Consider the following 18,661-nt stretch of genomic DNA (forward strand, 5'->3'; position numbering starts at 1 on the left):
TACTTAATACATAGTGATGTTTGGGGTCCCTCTAGAATTAAAACTTATACCGGTAGGAGGTGGTTTGTCACATTTACTGATGATCATACTCGTTTATGTTGGATTTATTTGATGAGTGAAAAATCTGAAGTTGCAGACTTGTTCACGAATTTTTACTCAATGGTGGAAACCCAATTTCAAACTAAAATTGGAATTCTTCGTACTGATAATGGAACCGAGTATTTTAAAAGAGTTCTTACAAGTTTTTTGAAAGAAAAAGGCATTCAACATCAATCTACTTGTGTTGATATGCCTCAACAAAATGGCATCGCAGAGCGAAAAAATAAGCATTTACTTGAAGTTGCACGTGCAATTATGTTTTCTATGCACGTTCCTAAATATCTATGGGGAGAAGCAATTTTAACTGCATCTTACTTAATTAATCGTATGCCTACACGTGTTTTAAACTATGTTACTCCTCTTGAACATTTCAAAAAGTATTTTCCCGAGTCACGTATTTTGTCAGGCATTCCTCTTAAAACATTCGGGTGCACTGTCTATGTTTACTTATCCAATAAAGAAAGGTCAAAACTTGATCCTAGGGCTGAAAAATGTGTTTTTATTGGTTATGCCCCAAATAAAAGAGGATATAAGTGCTTTAACCGAAAATCGAGAAAAACCACAATATCTATGGATGTCATTTTTCTCGAACATCAACCGTTTTTTAAAAAGGGTTTACTTCAGGGAGAGGAACAAGAGCAAACAAAAGAAAATTTTTGGGATATGATGCCCACTCCTTTACCTAAAATTGTGGATAATGACATATTATCATATAAAGAGGATGTTGTTATGCCTCTCACTACTGGTAAAACTGGAAATCCTTGCATTGATATTCCAAGTATAACTGATTCTTTAACAGGGGGAGAAATACTATCTAAGGTTCCTATGGAACGGAGTACAGAGCTTCTGGTTTATACAAGGAGGAAAAATTATCAAAAAAGTAGAGAACCAGATATCCCTTCTGCACAAGTCCATTCAACAATCCCGGACATTGAATCTGAAAATACAGGTACTTCACATATGCCTTTACCTAGTGTTGTTAACAGTCCAGCTAGCCTTTCTCCAACTTCTAATAATTTGTCTGATCCAAATATTGCTTCTGATGATCATAATATTCCTATAGCAATCAGGAAAGGAAAGCGTTCATGTACTAATCATCCTTTGTCCAAATATATGTCATACGGTAAACTCTCAAAAAAACATAGTTCTTTTACATCAAAAATTTCTAATCTGTTTGTGCCCAGAAACATTCAGGAAGCACTTAATGATCCAAATTGTAGACCGGCAGTGATGGAAGAAATGAATGCTCTAAGAAAAAGTGGGACTTGGGAAATTGTTGATCCACCTAAAGATCATAAAATATTTGGATGTAAATGGGTGTTTACGGTAAAATGTAAAGCAGACGGAAGTATAGAGAGATACAAGGTAAGATTGGTTGCAAAAGGGTTTACTCAAATATATGGAGTAGACTATCAAGAGACTTTTGCTCCGGTCGCTAAAATAAACTCTATCCGAATATTATTGTCTCTAGCAGCTAATTTCAATTGGCCTTTACATCAGTTAGACGTCAAGAACACCTTTCTTAAAGGAGAATTAGAAGAAAAGGTGTTCATGCGGTTACCTCCTGGATTTGAACAGGTATTGGGTCATGATAAGGTATTAAGATTAAAAAAGTCCTTGTATGGCCTTAAACAATCGTGTACATGGTTTAAGCGCTTTACTAAGGTCGTAAAGGGCTATGGCTACTTTCAAAGCCAAGCTGACCATACACTGTTCTATAAACGGTCTAGGGATGGTAAAATTTCTATTTTAATTGTTTATGTGGATGACATAATTATAACAGGTGATGATCTTGAAGGAATAACATGTTTAAAGAAATGATTATCACAAGACTTTGAGATAAAGGACCTAGGAGAGCTAAAATATTTCCTTGGCATGGAGTTTGCAAGGTCGAGGGAAGGCATCTTTGTCAATCAAAGAAAATACATTCTTGATTTACTCAAGGAGACAGGACTACTAGGTTGCAAAGCTGCTGAGACTCCAGTTGAAACTAATATAAAACTTACACCTGCTAAGCCTGAAGATATAATCAACAGAGAACAATATCAGCGTCTTGTAGGCAGGCTTATCTATCTATCACATACTCGTCCTGATATAGCTTTTGCTGTGAGTATGGTGAATCAATTTATGCACTCACCTGGACAAGAACACTTCACCGCAGCCTACCGAATATTAAGATACTTGAAGGGAACGCCTGGAAAAGGTCTTATGTTTAAAAGGCGTGGTAATTTACAGATTGAGGTATACACTGATGCTGATTGGGCAGGAAGTGCCGATGCACGGTCAACATCAGGGTACTGCACCTTTATTGGAGGAAATCTTGTCACCTGGAGAAGCAAAAAACAAAGTGTTGTAGCTCGAAGTAGTGCCGAGGCTGAATTAAGATCTCTTGCAAATGGAATTTGTGAAGCAATATGGATAAAAAGGTTACTGTATGAGTTGAGAATTTCCATTTCAATTCCTATAAAAATCTACTGTGATAATAAAGCTGCCATTTCGATTGCTCATAATCCAGTTCTACTATTCATCTCATCTCATCTCATTCAACTATTCTGTTTTTTAATCCTCGTCACGACTCATCTCATCTCTTACTCATTTAATTTATCAGATTGCAAATTGTTTCTGGCGAGTAATTGCAGCTCTAAATTTCTATACATCTTTCTGCATAAGTATATATCACGGGACTCCACTTTGCTGAACTTAAAGGTAGAAATGTACCAAAATGCCACTTTGCTGTTTATGTCGGAGAAACTGAAAGGAAGAGATTCATAGTCCCATTATCATATTTAAAGCATCGTTCATTCCAAAAGTTGTTAAGGCGGGCTGAAGAAGAGTTTGGCTATGATCATCCTATGGGATGTCTTACAATCCCGTGCAATGTGGAAACATTCATTAGTGTGACTTTCAATTTAGGTTCCTCGAAATAGTGAAACACTTTAAATGCTTAGACTGTTAGACAAAATTCTACCATTGACTTCTATACAGATAAAATGATGACTGCTAAAGTACCAAATTGGATATAACATTTATTTAAAAATACAGTAAATGTCTTCCAGTAAAGAAATGTCTGCAAAATTGGACTTTCTTATAGATCAAGTTGCTGAAAATTTCAACAAAAAAATTTCTTACAGAAAAGAGAGTACAGCCAACCCTAGTTATTACTTTAAGGCAAAAAAGCAAAGAAAAAATGTCTACAAAAATGTATGATGATCAATTCTGTACATGTTGCAGTCAGTAAAAAGGCTGAAGCATCAATCCTGCCTCATAATCCCCGTAAACGAGAAGTGAGATCAAGGAATATATCCTCTCTGCATGGTATTGTAAGTCCACCATTTGGATGATTAAAACCATATTCTTCCTCGCTTGACTTAACAAGTTCTGAAAAGAAGATATGTTTAAGAATGATAATGGAATCACGAATCGCTTTTTCTCTTGTTCTCCAACATAGACTGCACAATAACCTTTTGGTACATCTGACCCTTTAGAACCTGTGTGCCTGGCACTGAAGGAAGATCGTCGAAGAATTTGTTTAGCTTGATTAATAAGAGGCATACGAATAGCCATGGCTGTCAAGAATGAATGAAAAATAATAATTTCTTGATGACTTGATAATTGAAGAACCTTAGATAGTTGAGCTTAATTGTTTTGATGAGTATCCGAAGAATTGCAAGTGTATATATAGATGCAGTTTGTAAGTGGAATATATCTCGACAAGAACATGAGTGGTGCAGGTACCTTACGTGGGGTTAGTGATAAACAATAGTTCATGGACTGCACATGGCTCTGTTTTGCAACTCAGCATCAAGAAGATAACATGGGGATTTATAGCCATTAGACTGAAATGAAAAAGCAGATGTAAATAAAAATACTGTTGGATCTCTATATTCAAAATCCGTATCTGTATTCTGTGGTTGATTTGCTGCTTATTAAGACTGTTCAGGAACATGTTTCAGACATATAAGATATGAAAATATACGACGTAGACATCTATTTATGTAATTACTGGGGCAATATGCATCCAACTGCTAATGTGGAGAGGGTATTGAAACAGTCAATTTAAGAAGATACATTGGAATTTTGTTACACATGGTTCTGCCTCCTAAAAACAACATAAGAAATTATGTAGGGCTTCTGATGAGTTGGTCATCAAAGGCGGTTACATATATAATTCTAACAACTGGTAATCAACTTGGTTATATTCGCGTTGATAGCTGAATATTTTTAGTTCATTTTGCAACAGTGACAAGTCTTGACAAAGCAATTCTTGTTTCTCTTATCTTATGGTATTGCTAAAGTACTCTCTTAACTGAGAAAGAAGATCGGCTACTTGTTGCTGTATGCAAAACTTATTGCATAGATAAAACTAAAATTGTATAAATCGGATAAAACTTAAAAGCAGTTTTTAAACATTACAAATATTTCACATCAGTATGAGGGTACAAAGACATAAAAAGTAATATTTGATTATTAACAGGACATTAAATTTGCGGATAAACACATGTGAATAATTAAAGGCAAAAAATCTAGAACAAACGTTTTCTGTAGCGAACTTATTGTGGTATTTAGCGCAGTAAGACAATATTTAGCGCAATAAGACAAAATACACTAAACATCCTTGTCCGGTAAGTGTGACTTATCTTGGATTCACAAAAAAAACACTTAACATGTCTTACCACGCTTAATACACATGGTAAGTCTGCTATATCAAACACTTGCCGGGGACCAGAACTCTCCTATGTTACTGATTCCAGTTGGTTTAGTTCTTTATCTAAACTATAAATCTCTATAAACTATGCAAAATTCATGAGTACCTGACTGAGAAACCTAGGTTTTAAATTCTAACTAGTTCAGAGTTCTTTTCACAGTATCAAGTATCGGAACATCAACTTTAGCATTGTAAACAACTATGTATGTAACTAATTAACAGTTCCTTTTTTACGGTGATTATCAAGATGTTTTTATAACTTCTGTTCTGTAAATTAACGATGTGGATAACATAGAAATATTGTTCACATTTTGGAATTAGTTTTAGGTACACTTGTACTTTCTTCCCAAGACAAGACATTTGTTTATAGAAATATTGTTCACATTTTGGAATTAGTTAAGAGTTTTGCTGTTTATGTCGAGAAACTGTAAGGAAGACATTCATAGTTCCATTATCATATTTAAAGCATCGTTCATTTCAAGAGTTATTAAGGGGGGCTGAAAAAGAGTTTGGCTACGATCATCCTATTGGATGTCTTACAATCCCGTGGACTGTGGAAAAATTTGTCAGTGTGACTTGTAGTTTAAGTTCCTTCAAATCGTGAAAATAGACATAGTAAATGCTTAGACATTTGAAACAAAATTCATTGTAATTATGTAAAAGTTATCATACAGAAATCTGAAAATCTCTGCTGCAGTAGCCATTTTGATCTTAGGCATGAAAATTCTTACTGCAGAAGAAAAGGCCTTCTTTATTGCAAGGATTTTCGTATTTGAAGAGAGATTTCCATGCGGGGATGATCGTTTCACTGATGTGTAAAAGAATCAACATTGCTTGAAATTTGCAAGTAAAAAATATTTTAGGACTTGTTGGAAAATTTGAAGTTTTATCAAAATCCTAACATTGGTTGCTCAGTTCTTTGTTACCTCTACTCTATATCACTAATGAACTTTTAACAACTGCGTAAAACTTTATTTTCCACATTTCATATCTCTGCAAATGGGACTTTCTTATAGATTTTGCTGAATGTTTCAACTGGAAAAATTCTTACAGAGAAACCCTAGTTATTACTTCAGGGCAAAAAATTTCTTAGAGATCAAGTTGCTGAAAATTTCAATAAAAAAATTTCTTATATAAAAGAAAGTACAGCCAACCCGAGTCATTACTTTAGGGCAATAAAGCAATGAAAAAATGTCTACAAAAATGTGTGATGATCAATTCTGTACATGTTGGAGTCAGTAGAAACTAGAAAAGGCCTGACTCATAACCCCCCTAAGCGAGAAGTGAGATCAAGAAAAATATCCTCTCTGCATGGTATTGTAAGTCCACCATTTGGATGATGAAAGCCATATTCTTCCTCTGCTTGACTCAATAAGTTCTGAAAAGAAGATTTATTTAAGAATGATAATGGGATCACGAATCGCTTCTTTTCTTGTTCTCCAACATAGACTGCAAAATAACCCTTTGGTACATCTGACATTGTAGAACTTGTGTACCTGGCAGTTAAGGAAGATCTTCGTAGAATTTGTTTAGCTTGGTTAATAAGAGGCATACGGATAGCCATAGATCTGAAGAATGAATATGAAATTATGATCTCTTGAGGACCTGATAATTGAAGAAATCTCAGATAGTTGAGCTTAGTAGTTTTGATGAGTATCAGATGAATTGCAAGTGTATATATAGATGCACTTTGTAAGTTGATTACATTTCGACAAGAACATGAGTGGTGCAAGTACCTTACTTGTGGGGTTAGTGATAAACAATAGTACATGGCATACATGACTCTGTTTTGCAACTCAACATTTAGGAGATTACGTAGGGATTTATAGCCATTAGTCTGATTCCGTGGTTCATTAGATGGCTTATTAGGACTGTTCAAGAAAATGTTTCAGACATTTAAGATATGAATATATCCAACAGATGTAGTTGGCGTAGACAGCTATTTATGTAATTACTGGGGCAATATGCATCCAACTGCTAATGTGGAGAGGGTATTGAAACAGTCAATTTAAGAAGATACATTGGCATTTTGTTACACATGGTTCTGCCTCCTAACAACAACACAATAAATTATGTAGGGTTTTTGTTTCTATTTCATTTTGCAACAGTGACAAGTCTTGACAATCTTGTTTCTCTTACCTTATGGTACTGCTAAACTCTGATTGAAAAAATCGTCAGTGTGACTTGCAGTTTAAGTTCTTTCAATCGTGAAAATAGACTTTGTAAATGCTTAGACATTTGAAACAAAGTTCATTGTAATTATGTAAAAGTTATCATATAGAAATCTGAAAATCTCTGCTGCAGTAGCCATTTTGATCTTGGGCATGAAAATTCTTACTGCAGAATAAAAGGCCTTCTTTAGTGCAAGGATTTTCGTATTTGCAGAGAGATTTTCATGTGGGGATGATCGTTTTACTGATGTGTAAAAGAATCGACATTGCTTGAATTTCGCAAGTAAAAGATATTTTACGACTTGAAGGAAAATTTGATGTTTTGTCAAAATCCTAACATTTGGTTGCTCAGTTCTTTGTTACCTCTATATATCACTAATGAACTTTTAACAACTGCGTAAAACTATATTTTCCAGATTTCACATCTCTGCAAATGGGACTTTCTTATAGATTTTGCTGAATGTTTCAACTGGAAAAATTCTTACAGAGAAACCCTAGTTATTACTTCAGGGCAAAAAATTTCAACAAAAAATTTCTTATATAAAAGAAAGTACAGCCAACCCTAGTCATTACTTTAGGGCAATAAAACAATGAAAAATTGTCTACAAAAATGTGTGATGATCAATTCTGTACATGTTGGAGTCAGTAGAAACTAGAAAAGGCCTGACTCATAATCCCCCTAAACGAGAAGTGAGATCAAGAAAAATATCCTCTCTGCATGGTATTGTAAGTCCATCATTTGGATGATGAAAGCCATATTCTTCCTCTGCTTGACTCAACAAGTTCTGAAAAGAAGATTTATTTAAGAATGATAATGGGATCACGAATCGCTTCTTTTCTTGTTCTCCAACATAGACTGCAAAATAACCCTTTGGCACATCTGACATTGTAGAACTTGTGTGACTGGCAGTTAAGGACGATCTTCGAAGAATTTGTTTAGCTTGGTTAATAAGAGGCATACGGATAGCCATAGATCTGAAGAATGAATATGAAATAATGATCTCTTGAGGACTTGATGATTGAAGAAATCTCAGATAGTTGAGCTTAGTAGTTTTGATGAGTATCAGATGAATTGCAAGTGTATATATAGTTTTGATAATGAACATGAGTGGTGCAAGTACCTTACTTGTGGGGTTAGTGATGAACAATAGTACATGAAGCACATGGCTCTGTTTTACAACTCAACATTAAAGCGATTACGTAGGGATTTATAGCCATTAGTCTGATTCAGTGGTTGATTAGCTGGCTTATTAGGACTGTTGAAGAACATGTTTCAGACATTTAAGATATGAATATATCCAACAGATGTAGTTGGCGTAGACAGCTATTTATGTAATTACTGGGGCAATATGCATCCAACTGCTAATGTGGAGAGGGTATTGAAACAGTCAATTTAAGAAGATACATTGGCATTTTGTTACACATGGTTCTGCCTCCTAACAACAACACAATAAATTATGTAGGGTTTTTGTTTCTATTTCATTTTGCAACAGTGACAAGTCTTGACAATCTTGTTTCTCTTACCTTATGGTACTGCTAAACTCTGATTGAAAAAATCGTCAGTGTGACTTGCAGTTTAAGTTCTTTCAATCGTGAAAATAGACTTTGTAAATGCTTAGACATTTGAAACAAAGTTCATTGTAATTATGTAAAAGTTATCATATAGAAATCTGAAAATCTCTGCTGCAGTAGCCATTTTGATCTTGGGCATGAAAATTCTTACTGCAGAATAAAAGGCCTTCTTCAGTGCAAGGATTTTCGTATTTGCAGAGAGATTTTCATGCGGGGATGATCGTTTTACTGATGTGTAAAAGAATCGACATTGCTTGAATTTCGCAAGTAAAAGATATTTTACGACTTGTTGGAAAATTTGATGTTTTGTCAAAATCCTAACATTTGGTTGCTCAGTTCTTTGTTACCTCTATATATCACTAATGAACTTTTAACAACTGCGTAAAACTATATTTTCCAGATTTCACATCTCTGCAAATGGGACTTTCTTATAGATTTTGCTGAATGTTTCAACTGGAAAAATTCTTACAGAGAAACCCTAGTTATTACTTCAGGGCAAAAAATTTCAACAAAAAATTTCTTATATAAAAGAAAGTACAGCCAACCCTAGTCATTACTTTAGGGCAATAAAGCAATGAAAAAATGTCTACAAAAATGTGTGATGATCAATTCTGTACATGTTGGAGTCAGTAGAAACTAGAAAAGGCCTGACTCAGAATCCCCCTAGGCGAGAAGTGAGATCAAGAAAAATATCCTCTCTGCATGGTATTGTAAGTCCGCCATTTGGATGATGAAATCCGTATTCTTCTTCTGCTTGACTCAACAAGTTCTGAAAAGAAGATTTATTTAAGAATGATAAGGGGATCACAAATCGCTTCCTTTCTTGTTCTCCAACATAGACTGCAAAATAACCCTTTGGTACATCTGACATTGTAGAACTTGTGTGCCTGGCAGTGAAGGAAGACCGTCGAAGAATTTGTTTAGCTTGGTTAATAAGAGGCATACGGATAGCCATAGATCTGAAGAATGAATATGAAATAATGATCTCTTGAGGACTTGATAATTGAAGAAATCTCAGATAGTTGAGCTTAGTAGTTTTGATGAGTATCAGATGAATTGCAAGTGTATATATAGATGCACTTTGTAAGTTGATTAAATTTCGACAAGAACATGAGTGGTGCAAGTACCTTACTTGTGGGGTTAGTGATAAACTATAGTACATGGCACACATGACTCTGTTTTGCAACTCAACCTTAAGGAGATTACGTAGGGATTTATAGCCATTAGTCTTATTCTGTGGTTCATTAGATGGCTTATTAGGACTGTTCAAGAACATGTTTCAGACGTTTAAGATATGAATATATCTGACAGATGTAGTTGGCGTAGACTACATGTAATAACTGTGGCAATAGGCATCCAACTGCTAATGTGGAGAGGGTATTGAAACAGTCAATTTAAGAAGATACATTGGCATTTTGTTACACATGGTTCTGCCTCCTAACAACAACATAAGAAATTATGTAGGGCTTTTGTTACAAGTCTTCTTGTTTCTCTTACTGCTAAACTCTGATTGAAAAAGAAGATCGGCTACTTGAAGCTGTATGCAGAACTTATTGCATAGATGGTTTTACTTGTCACTGGCTTACCTAACTAGATAAACTGGCTGCCACTAGGAAACAACTTAAGGTTATTCCCAAACTGATCAAGGCTTAGTGCACAACTTTGGTCAAAATTTTCGAGGGTCATGTGACTCAGACTCCCGTACTGAGCATTTAGTTCTGTATTCAAATCTGAGGAATCCAACCATTGGATTCGATAAGAATTACCAAATAAGATTCAACCATTGAATTTTAAAAATGTCCCAATACAGATATATTTGGTTGCTTTGTCGTTTTTAACCTGTGGCAATGATAAAACTTATTAACTGCATCAACATTTAAATTCAAGGTTTAACATATCTGAAAAAGTTTGTTGTTTAAGAATGCAAACAGTGACAAGATATAATGTCATGAAACTGCAGAATATTTCATTGAAATATTTCTTACAGAAATGAAAGTACAGTCAACCCTAACTACAAGGGGAAAAATAGTATAAGAAAAAATGTGCGACCATCGCTTCTGTACTAATTGTAGTTAGCATTAAATTTTGGAGCGTCAATCCTAATTCATAATGTCCATAAGCGCGAAGTGAGGTCCAAGAACATATCTTCACTGCAAGGTATTGTAAGTCCACCTGTAGGATGATTATAGCCGTATTCTTCCTCAGCTTGACTTAACAAGTCTTGAAAAAATGATTTGCTTAAGAATGAAACTGGAATCATGAACCTCTTCTTCTCTTTTATTCCCACATATACTGCAATGTGACCCTTTGGTACATCTAAGACATCTCTAGGTGCATTCTTGGCAGAATAGGATGATCTTCGAAGTATTTGTTTAGCATGATTGATAAGAGGCATACGGATGGCCATGGACCTGGAGGATGGCACTTAAGACTTGAGGATTGAAGAAACCGCAGACAGTAGAGCTTGATATTTGCGCATACTTTTAAATGAACTGCAACTCTGCGATTGAATATATAGATGCACTTTGTCAGTTAAGTTTTTTGAACAAAAGTAGAAGTGGTTAGAGTGTCTTTTTCAAGGGCCCAGTGGTAAGCAATATCATATGGAATGTACAACATCAAGAAGATAATATTAAGAACTGGGCAACTGTGAGCTGACAGGACCGGATCCCTGCATGACTCAATGTCATGATTCATGAAGTTTTCAATTTGAGAAGAAACAAAGGCATCTTGCTGCACTTGGTTCTGTCTCCTATCAACTGCAGAAGAAGTCTTGTAGGGCTTGTTATACCAATCTTTAGATGTGGACATGGCAAAATCTTTGCGAAGCAAAAATAACTAATTTAAGCACTGCTACAGTTCTTTGAATGATCATCAAAAAAATCGGCTATTTGAAGTACAATGGAATAAGTTAAACGCCAGTTATGTATACTATGCATTTTAAAGGAAACTGTTAAAGCACATGGTATTGGAACCTAGCATAGCTGCATAGGCTGTTTGTTTTTGCGCCTGCCAACACACTGCAATTTGAATTTTTGTCTATTACGAAATGGAAGACTGGAACTCTCCTAAGATGCTCATTCCATAGATGATGAATACATGGTTGGTTGGTTTATAACGATACAAGTTGTAATAACTGATTAACAGTTTCTTTTTACGGTGATTATCAAGATGTTTTTATAAATTCTGTTTTGTAAATTAACGATGTGGATAAAAATACTGTTGGATCTCTATATTCAAAATCCGTATCTGTATTCTGTGGTTGATTTGCTGCTTATTAAGACTGTTCAGGAACATGTTTCAGACATATAAGATATGAAAATATACGACGTAGACATCTATTTATGTAATTACTGGGGCAATATGCATCCAACTGCTAATGTGGAGAGGGTATTGAAACAGTCAATTTAAGAAGATACATTGGAATTTTGTTACACATGGTTCTGCCTCCTAAAAACAACATAAGAAATTATGTAGGGCTTCTGATGAGTTGGTCATCAAAGGCGGTTACATATATAATTCTAACAACTGGTAATCAACTTGGTTATATTCGCGTTGATAGCTGAATATTTTTAGTTCATTTTGCAACAGTGACAAGTCTTGACAAAGCAATTCTTGTTTCTCTTATCTTATGGTATTGCTAAAGTACTCTCTTAACTGAGAAAGAAGATCGGCTACTTGTTGCTGTATGCAAAACTTATTGCATAGATAAAACTAAAATTGTATAAATCGGATAAAACTTAAAAGCAGTTTTTAAACATTACAAATATTTCACATCAGTATGAGGGTACAAAGACATAAAAAGTAATATTTGATTATTAACAGGACATTAAATTTGCGGATAAACACATGTGAATAATTAAAGGCAAAAAATCTAGAACAAACGTTTTCTGTAGCGAACTTATTGTGGTATTTAGCGCAGTAAGACAATATTTAGCGTAGTAAGACAAAATACACTAAACATCCTTGTCCGGTAAGTGTGACTTATCTTGGATTCACAAAAAAAACACTTAACATGTCTTACCACGCTTAATACACATGGTAAGTCTGCTATATCAAACACTTGCCGGGGATCAGGACCCCTAACTAAATTTTTTTATTTAAAACTTGTGTATAAGATTACTTCAAACAAAGTACAATTTGAATGTTTGTCTATTACGAAATGGAAGACCAGAACTCTCCTATGTTACTGATTCCAGTTGGTTTAGTTCTTTATCTAAACTATAAATCTCTATAAACTATGCAAAATTCATGAGTACCTGACTGAGAAACCTAGGTTTTAAATTCTAACTAGTTCAGAGTTCTTTTCACAGTATCAAGTATCGGAACATCAACTTTAGCATTGTAAACAACTATGTATGTAACTAATTAACAGTTCCTTTTTTACGGTGATTATCAAGATGTTTTTATAACTTCTGTTCTGTAAATTAACGATGTGGATAACATAGAAATATTGTTCACATTTTGGAATTAGTTTTAGGTACACTTGTACTTTCTTCCCAAGACAAGACATTTGTTTATAGAAATATTGTTCACATTTTGGAATTAGTTAAGAGTTTTGCTGTTTATGTCGGAGAAACTGTAAGGAAGACATTCATAGTTCCATTATCATATTTAAAGCATCGTTCATTTCAAGAGTTATTAAGGGGGGCTGAAAAAGAGTTTGGCTACGATCATCCTATTGGATGTCTTACAATCCCGTGGACTGTGGAAAAATTTGTCAGTGTGACTTGTAGTTTAAGTTCCTTCAAATCGTGAAAATAGACATAGTAAATGCTTAGACATTTGAAACAAAATTCATTGTAATTATGTAAAAGTTATCATACAGAAATCTGAAAATCTCTGCTGCAGTAGCCATTTTGATCTTAGGCATGAAAATTCTTACTGCAGAAGAAAAGGCCTTCTTTATTGCAAGGATTTTCGTATTTGAAGAGATATTTCCATGCGGGGATGATCGTTTCACTGATGTGTAAAAGAATCAACATTGCTTGAAATTTGCAAGTAAAAAATATTTTAGGACTTGTTGGAAAATTTGAAGTTTTATCAAAATCCTAACATTGGTTGCTCAGTTCTTTGTTACCTCTACTCTATATCACTAATGAACTTTTAACAACTGCGTAAAACTTTATTTTCCACATTTCATATCTCTGCAAATGGGACTTTCTTATAGATTTTGCTGAATGTTTCAACTGGAAAAATTCTTACAGAGAAACCCTAGTTATTACTTCAGGGCAAAAAATTTCTTAGAGATCAAGTTGCTGAAAATTTCAATAAAAAAATTTCTTATATAAAAGAAAGTACAGCCAACCCGAGTCATTACTTTAGGGCAATAAAGCAATGAAAAAATGTCTACAAAAATATGTGATGATCAATTCTGTACATGTTGGAGTCAGTAGAAACTAGAAAAGGCCTGACTCATAACCCCCCTAAGCGAGAAGTGAGATCAAGAAAAATATCCTCTCTGCATGGTATTGTAAGTCCACCATTTGGATGATGAAAGCCATATTCTTCCTCTGCTTGACTCAATAAGTTCTGAAAAGAAGATTTATTTAAGAATGATAATGGGATCACGAATCGCTTCTTTTCTTGTTCTCCAACATAGACTGAAAAATAACCCTTTGGTACATTTGACATTGTAGAACTTGTGTACCTGGCAGTTAAGGAAGATCTTCGTAGAATTTGTTTAGCTTGGTTAATAAGAGGCATACGGATAGCCATAGATCTGAAGAATGAATATGAAATTATGATCTCTTGAGGACCTGATAATTGAAGAAATCTCAGATAGTTGAGCTTAGTAGTTTTGATGAGTATCAGATGAATTGCAAGTGTATATATAGATGCACTTTGTAAGTTGATTACATTTCGACAAGAACATGAGTGGTGCAAGTACCTTACTTATGGGGTTAGTGATAAACAATAGTACATGGCACACATGACTCTGTTTTGCAACTCAACATTAAGGACATTACGTAGGGATTTATAGCCATTAGTCTGATTCTGTGGTTCATTAGATGGCTTATTAGGACTGTTCAAGAACATGTTTCAGACATTTAAGATATGAATATATCCGATAGATGTAGTTGGCGTAGACAGCTATCAATTAATGTAGTTACTGGGGCAATATGCATCCAACTGCTAATGTGGAGAGGGTATTGAAACAGTCAATTTAAGAAGATACATTGGCATTTTGTTACACATGGTTCTGCCTCCTAACAACAACATAATAAATTATGTAGGGTTTTTGATGAGTTGGTCATTAAATTCGGTTACATAATTCTAAAAACTGGTCATAAGAAATTATGTAGGGTTTTTGTTACAAGTCTTCTTGTTTCTCTTACTGCTAAACTCTGATTGAAAAAGAAGATCGGCTACTTGAAGCTGTATGCAGAACTTATTGCATAGATGGTTTTACTTGTCACTGGCTTACCTAACTAGATAAACTGGCTGCCACTAGGAAACAACTTAAGGTTATTCCCAAACTGATCAAGGCTTAGTGCACAACTTTGGTCAAAATTTTCGAGGGTCATGTGACTCAGACTCCCGTACTGAGCATTTAGTTCTGTATTAAAATCTGAGGAATCCAACCATTGGATTCGATAAGAATTACCAAATAAGCTTCAACCATTGAATTTTAAAAATGTCCCAATACAGATATATTTGGTTGCTTAGTCGTTTTTAACCTGTGGCAATGATAAAACTTATTAACTGCATCAACATTTAAATTCAATGTTTAACATATCTGAAAAAGTTTGTTGTTTAAGAATGCAAACAGTGACAAAATATAATGTCATGAAACTGCAGAATATTTCATTGAAATATTTCTTACAGAAATGAAAGTACAGTCAACCCTAACTATAAGGGGAAAAATAGTATAAGAAAAAATGTGCGACCATAGCTTCTGTACTAATTGTAGTTAGCATTAAATTTTGGAGCGTCAATCCTATTCATAATGTCCATAAGCGCGAAGTGAGGTCCAAGAACATATCTTCACTGCAAGGTATTGTAAGTCCACCTGTAGGATGATTATAGCCGTATTCTTCCTCAGCTTGACTTAACAAGTCTTGAAAAAACGATTTGCTTAAGAATGAAACTGGAATCATGAACCTCTTCTTCTCTTTTATTCCCACATATACTGCAATGTGACCCTTTGGTACATCTAAGACTTCTCTAGGTGCATTCTTGGCAGTATAGGATGATCTTCGAAGTATTTGTTTAGCATGATTGATAAGAGGCATACGGATGGCCATGGACCTGGAGGATGGCACTTAAGACTTGAGGATTGAAGAAACCGCAGACAGTAGAGCTTGATATTTGCGGATACTTTTAAATGAACTGCAACTCTGCGATTGAATATATAGATGCACTTTGTCAGTTAAGTTTTTTGAACAAAAGTAGAAGTGGTTAGAGTGTCTTTTTCAAGGGCCCAGTGGTAAGCAATACCATATGGAATGTACAACATCAAGAAGATAATATTAAGAACTGGGCAACTGTGAGCTGACAGGACCGGATCCCTGCATGACTCAATGTCATGATTCATGAAGTTTTCAATTTGAGAAGAAACAAAGGCATCTTTCTGCACTTGGTTCTGTCTCCTATCAACTGCAGAAGAAGTCTTGTAGGGCTTGTTATACCAATCTTTAGATGTGGACATGGCAGAATCTTTGCGAAGCAAAAATAACTAATTTAAGCACTGCTACAGTTCTTTGAATGATCATCAAAAAAATTGGCTATTTGAAGTACAATGGAATAAGTTAAACGCCAGTTATGTATACTATGCATTTTAAAGGAAACTGTTAAAGCACATGGTATTGGAATCTAGCATAGCTGCATAGGCTGTTTGTTTTTGCGCCTGCCAACACACTGCAATTTGAATTTTTCATAGGTGACGAATACATGGTTGGTTGGTTTATAACGATAAAAGTTGTAATCTAGTGACAATACAGTTTAATTCTTGATCTAAACTATATATCTCTACAAACTATGCAAAATTCACGCTGTACCTAACAGAGAAACCTAGGTTTTAAATTCTAAATAGTTCAGAATTCCTTTCACAGTATCAAGCACTGAAACTTCAACTTTGGCATTTTAAACAACTATGTATATAACTGATTAACAGTTTCTTTTTACGGTGATTATCAAGATGTTTTTATAAATTCTGTTTTGTAAATTAACGATGTGGATAACATAGATATATAGGTCACTTTCTGGAATTAGTTTTAGGTACTCTTGTACTTTCTTCCCAAGACAAGACATTTGTTTTTTCTTACATTTTCCTTGGATCCATCATTCTTTTTTGTAAATACTCATTTGCATTCCTTCAGATTAATTGTCTAGACTTGATGGCCACTCAACTGTATATATTTGCACACACAAGCAGATACACCTCCAATAACTCATTTACTCAGTCTAAGTTGATCCCTACATCATATTGAAGAGTAGTTATCGGAAAGTACGTGCCTAGCTTCCGTTTATTTACATACCTAAGTAAGATACATATATCATGGCAATCCGCCTTCCAGGGTTTAAAAGTAGAGATGTACCAAAAGGCCACTTTGCTGTTTACGTGGGAGAAAATGAAAGGAAGAAATTTATAGTCCCATTATCATATCTGAGGCATCATGCGTTCCAGAAATTGTTAGGGCGAGCGGAAGAAGAGTTTGGCTATGATCATCCAATGGGGTGCCTTACAATTCCTTGCAATGAGGAGACTTTCATCAATGTGACCTGCAGTTTGAGATCCCACAAATCACGAGGCTATAGATTATAGTGTAAATCCTTAGATTCAGCCTTTAAAAATCAATTTTGTTAAACGTTTAAAGTTACTGTAAAATTGGTAAATAAATCAGATCTTTATTCATGTTATATAACTGCTAAATCAGCTGTTTAGTCACTACGTTACTATATATGCAACTCTTAATGAACAAGAATCTGTCTAAGCAGAATGAGCGGCCAGTAAGTCATCTTTCAGTGCATTTGTTAAGAACGAAAATGATTGAGCCAAGTTCATATTTTAAAATTCGCTAACACTTCCAAGTACATCCATTTAACGCTCTGTCAAGCTTTCATCAAAGCACATACATATGTGTTTGTGATTTAATCTGAGAGTGTGATGATCATGAAGTATCTATTGCTTTTCCTTAAGATATCGATTTCAAAATTCAAAAAGGCACAATATTATTACAACAAATGAGGCATTTGTTATAAATAACAATATTATAAACTTCTTAACACCATGCAATTTTCTTTACCATCATGTTAATGATCAATATAAGAGTAACTTGATTTTTTTAAACTTCTTTTTGGCTTTCAAGAAAATGCAGTGTGCTTTAAGTATGAAAAAGGTAATTTTTGAACTCTTTCTTTACTCTTATGGAGCATAAACAGGTGATTACCTGTAATCCAAGCAAGATAATGGGGTACAAACTACGGAAGGTACATCGAGTTCTAGTAAATAATTTGGAGAAATCTTAAGAACATGACGTCCAAGCGTGATAATGGGGTATAAACTAGGGTATCTACCGGCTAGAAAAGCTTCCTTCTTTCCTTATTATTCAGTAAATTGATTCCTAAAAATATCAATTTATTCAGATGGGTTTTCTAACAAGATGAACTTGCTGCATTATACACATTTCTTTCTATGGGTTGCAGATTGCAAGGTTAGGCTAATGAAATTTCTATGGTTTATGATTTCAGATTCTCTTGGAAGCTTGTCAGATTTTCAATTTTGTGCAAGAGAGGAGCATAAGATAATTAACAGAATGGAGTTTTAAGTATGATAAATCAGGAACAAACTAATCAATTTATTGATTTTTTTTAGGAAATATCAGGAAGCTGATGCTGATATACAATGTAAGACAGCTACCGGCTAGAAAAGCTTGAATATTAATACAATTAATAATCAAGTGGAGTTTTAAGATTCAGTCTATAAGTAGGTCCAGTGATGATTCGAGGACTGTTATATCTGCAGGGGAATCAAAACAAGATGGTAAATCCTATGTTACTGGCATTATAAATATACATTACAATTTATTAATACGTCTTTATGTTCGTTATGAATGTTAATAATACCTATGAGTGGCGGGATTCTATAACAGCATAAAGTTGACAGTAAAAG

At 34.5% G+C, this 18,661-nt stretch overlaps 5 protein-coding genes across 5 annotated transcripts; 1 reads left to right on the forward strand and 4 right to left on the reverse strand.

Annotated features, from left to right (window-relative positions):
• Positions 1–1,974: 1,974 nt before the first annotated feature.
• On the forward strand, positions 1,975–5,623 carry LOC141683630 (secreted RxLR effector protein 161-like). The gene is made up of 2 exons (XM_074488366.1): positions 1,975–2,525; positions 5,479–5,623. Exons 1-2 carry the CDS (start codon positions 1,975–1,977, stop codon positions 5,621–5,623), a joined length of 696 nt encoding a protein of 231 aa, XP_074344467.1.
• A 157-nt stretch (positions 5,624–5,780) lies between these two features.
• Positions 5,781–6,673, reverse strand: LOC141683491 (auxin-induced protein 10A5-like). Its single transcript, XM_074488229.1, has one exon. It carries the CDS (start codon positions 6,582–6,584, stop codon positions 6,066–6,068), a length of 519 nt encoding a protein of 172 aa, XP_074344330.1. The 5' UTR covers positions 6,585–6,673; the 3' UTR covers positions 5,781–6,065.
• Positions 6,674–7,367: 694 nt separating this feature from the next.
• Positions 7,368–8,120, reverse strand: LOC141683493 (auxin-induced protein 6B-like). Its single transcript, XM_074488231.1, has one exon. It carries the CDS (start codon positions 8,079–8,081, stop codon positions 7,644–7,646), a length of 438 nt encoding a protein of 145 aa, XP_074344332.1. The 5' UTR covers positions 8,082–8,120; the 3' UTR covers positions 7,368–7,643.
• A 478-nt stretch (positions 8,121–8,598) lies between these two features.
• LOC141683492 (uncharacterized) lies at positions 8,599–9,749 on the reverse strand. Its single transcript, XM_074488230.1, has one exon. It carries the CDS (start codon positions 9,716–9,718, stop codon positions 9,200–9,202), a length of 519 nt encoding a protein of 172 aa, XP_074344331.1. The 5' UTR covers positions 9,719–9,749; the 3' UTR covers positions 8,599–9,199.
• Positions 9,750–13,679: 3,930 nt separating this feature from the next.
• On the reverse strand, positions 13,680–14,499 carry LOC141683494 (auxin-induced protein 6B-like). The gene has a single exon (XM_074488232.1). It carries the CDS (start codon positions 14,263–14,265, stop codon positions 13,963–13,965), a length of 303 nt encoding a protein of 100 aa, XP_074344333.1. The 5' UTR covers positions 14,266–14,499; the 3' UTR covers positions 13,680–13,962.
• Positions 14,500–18,661: the final 4,162 nt, after the last annotated feature.

Source organism: Apium graveolens, chromosome 9 (genome assembly GCF_009905375.1).
Source record: "Apium graveolens cultivar Ventura chromosome 9, ASM990537v1, whole genome shotgun sequence".
Taxonomy (NCBI): Eukaryota; Viridiplantae; Streptophyta; class Magnoliopsida; order Apiales; family Apiaceae; genus Apium; species Apium graveolens.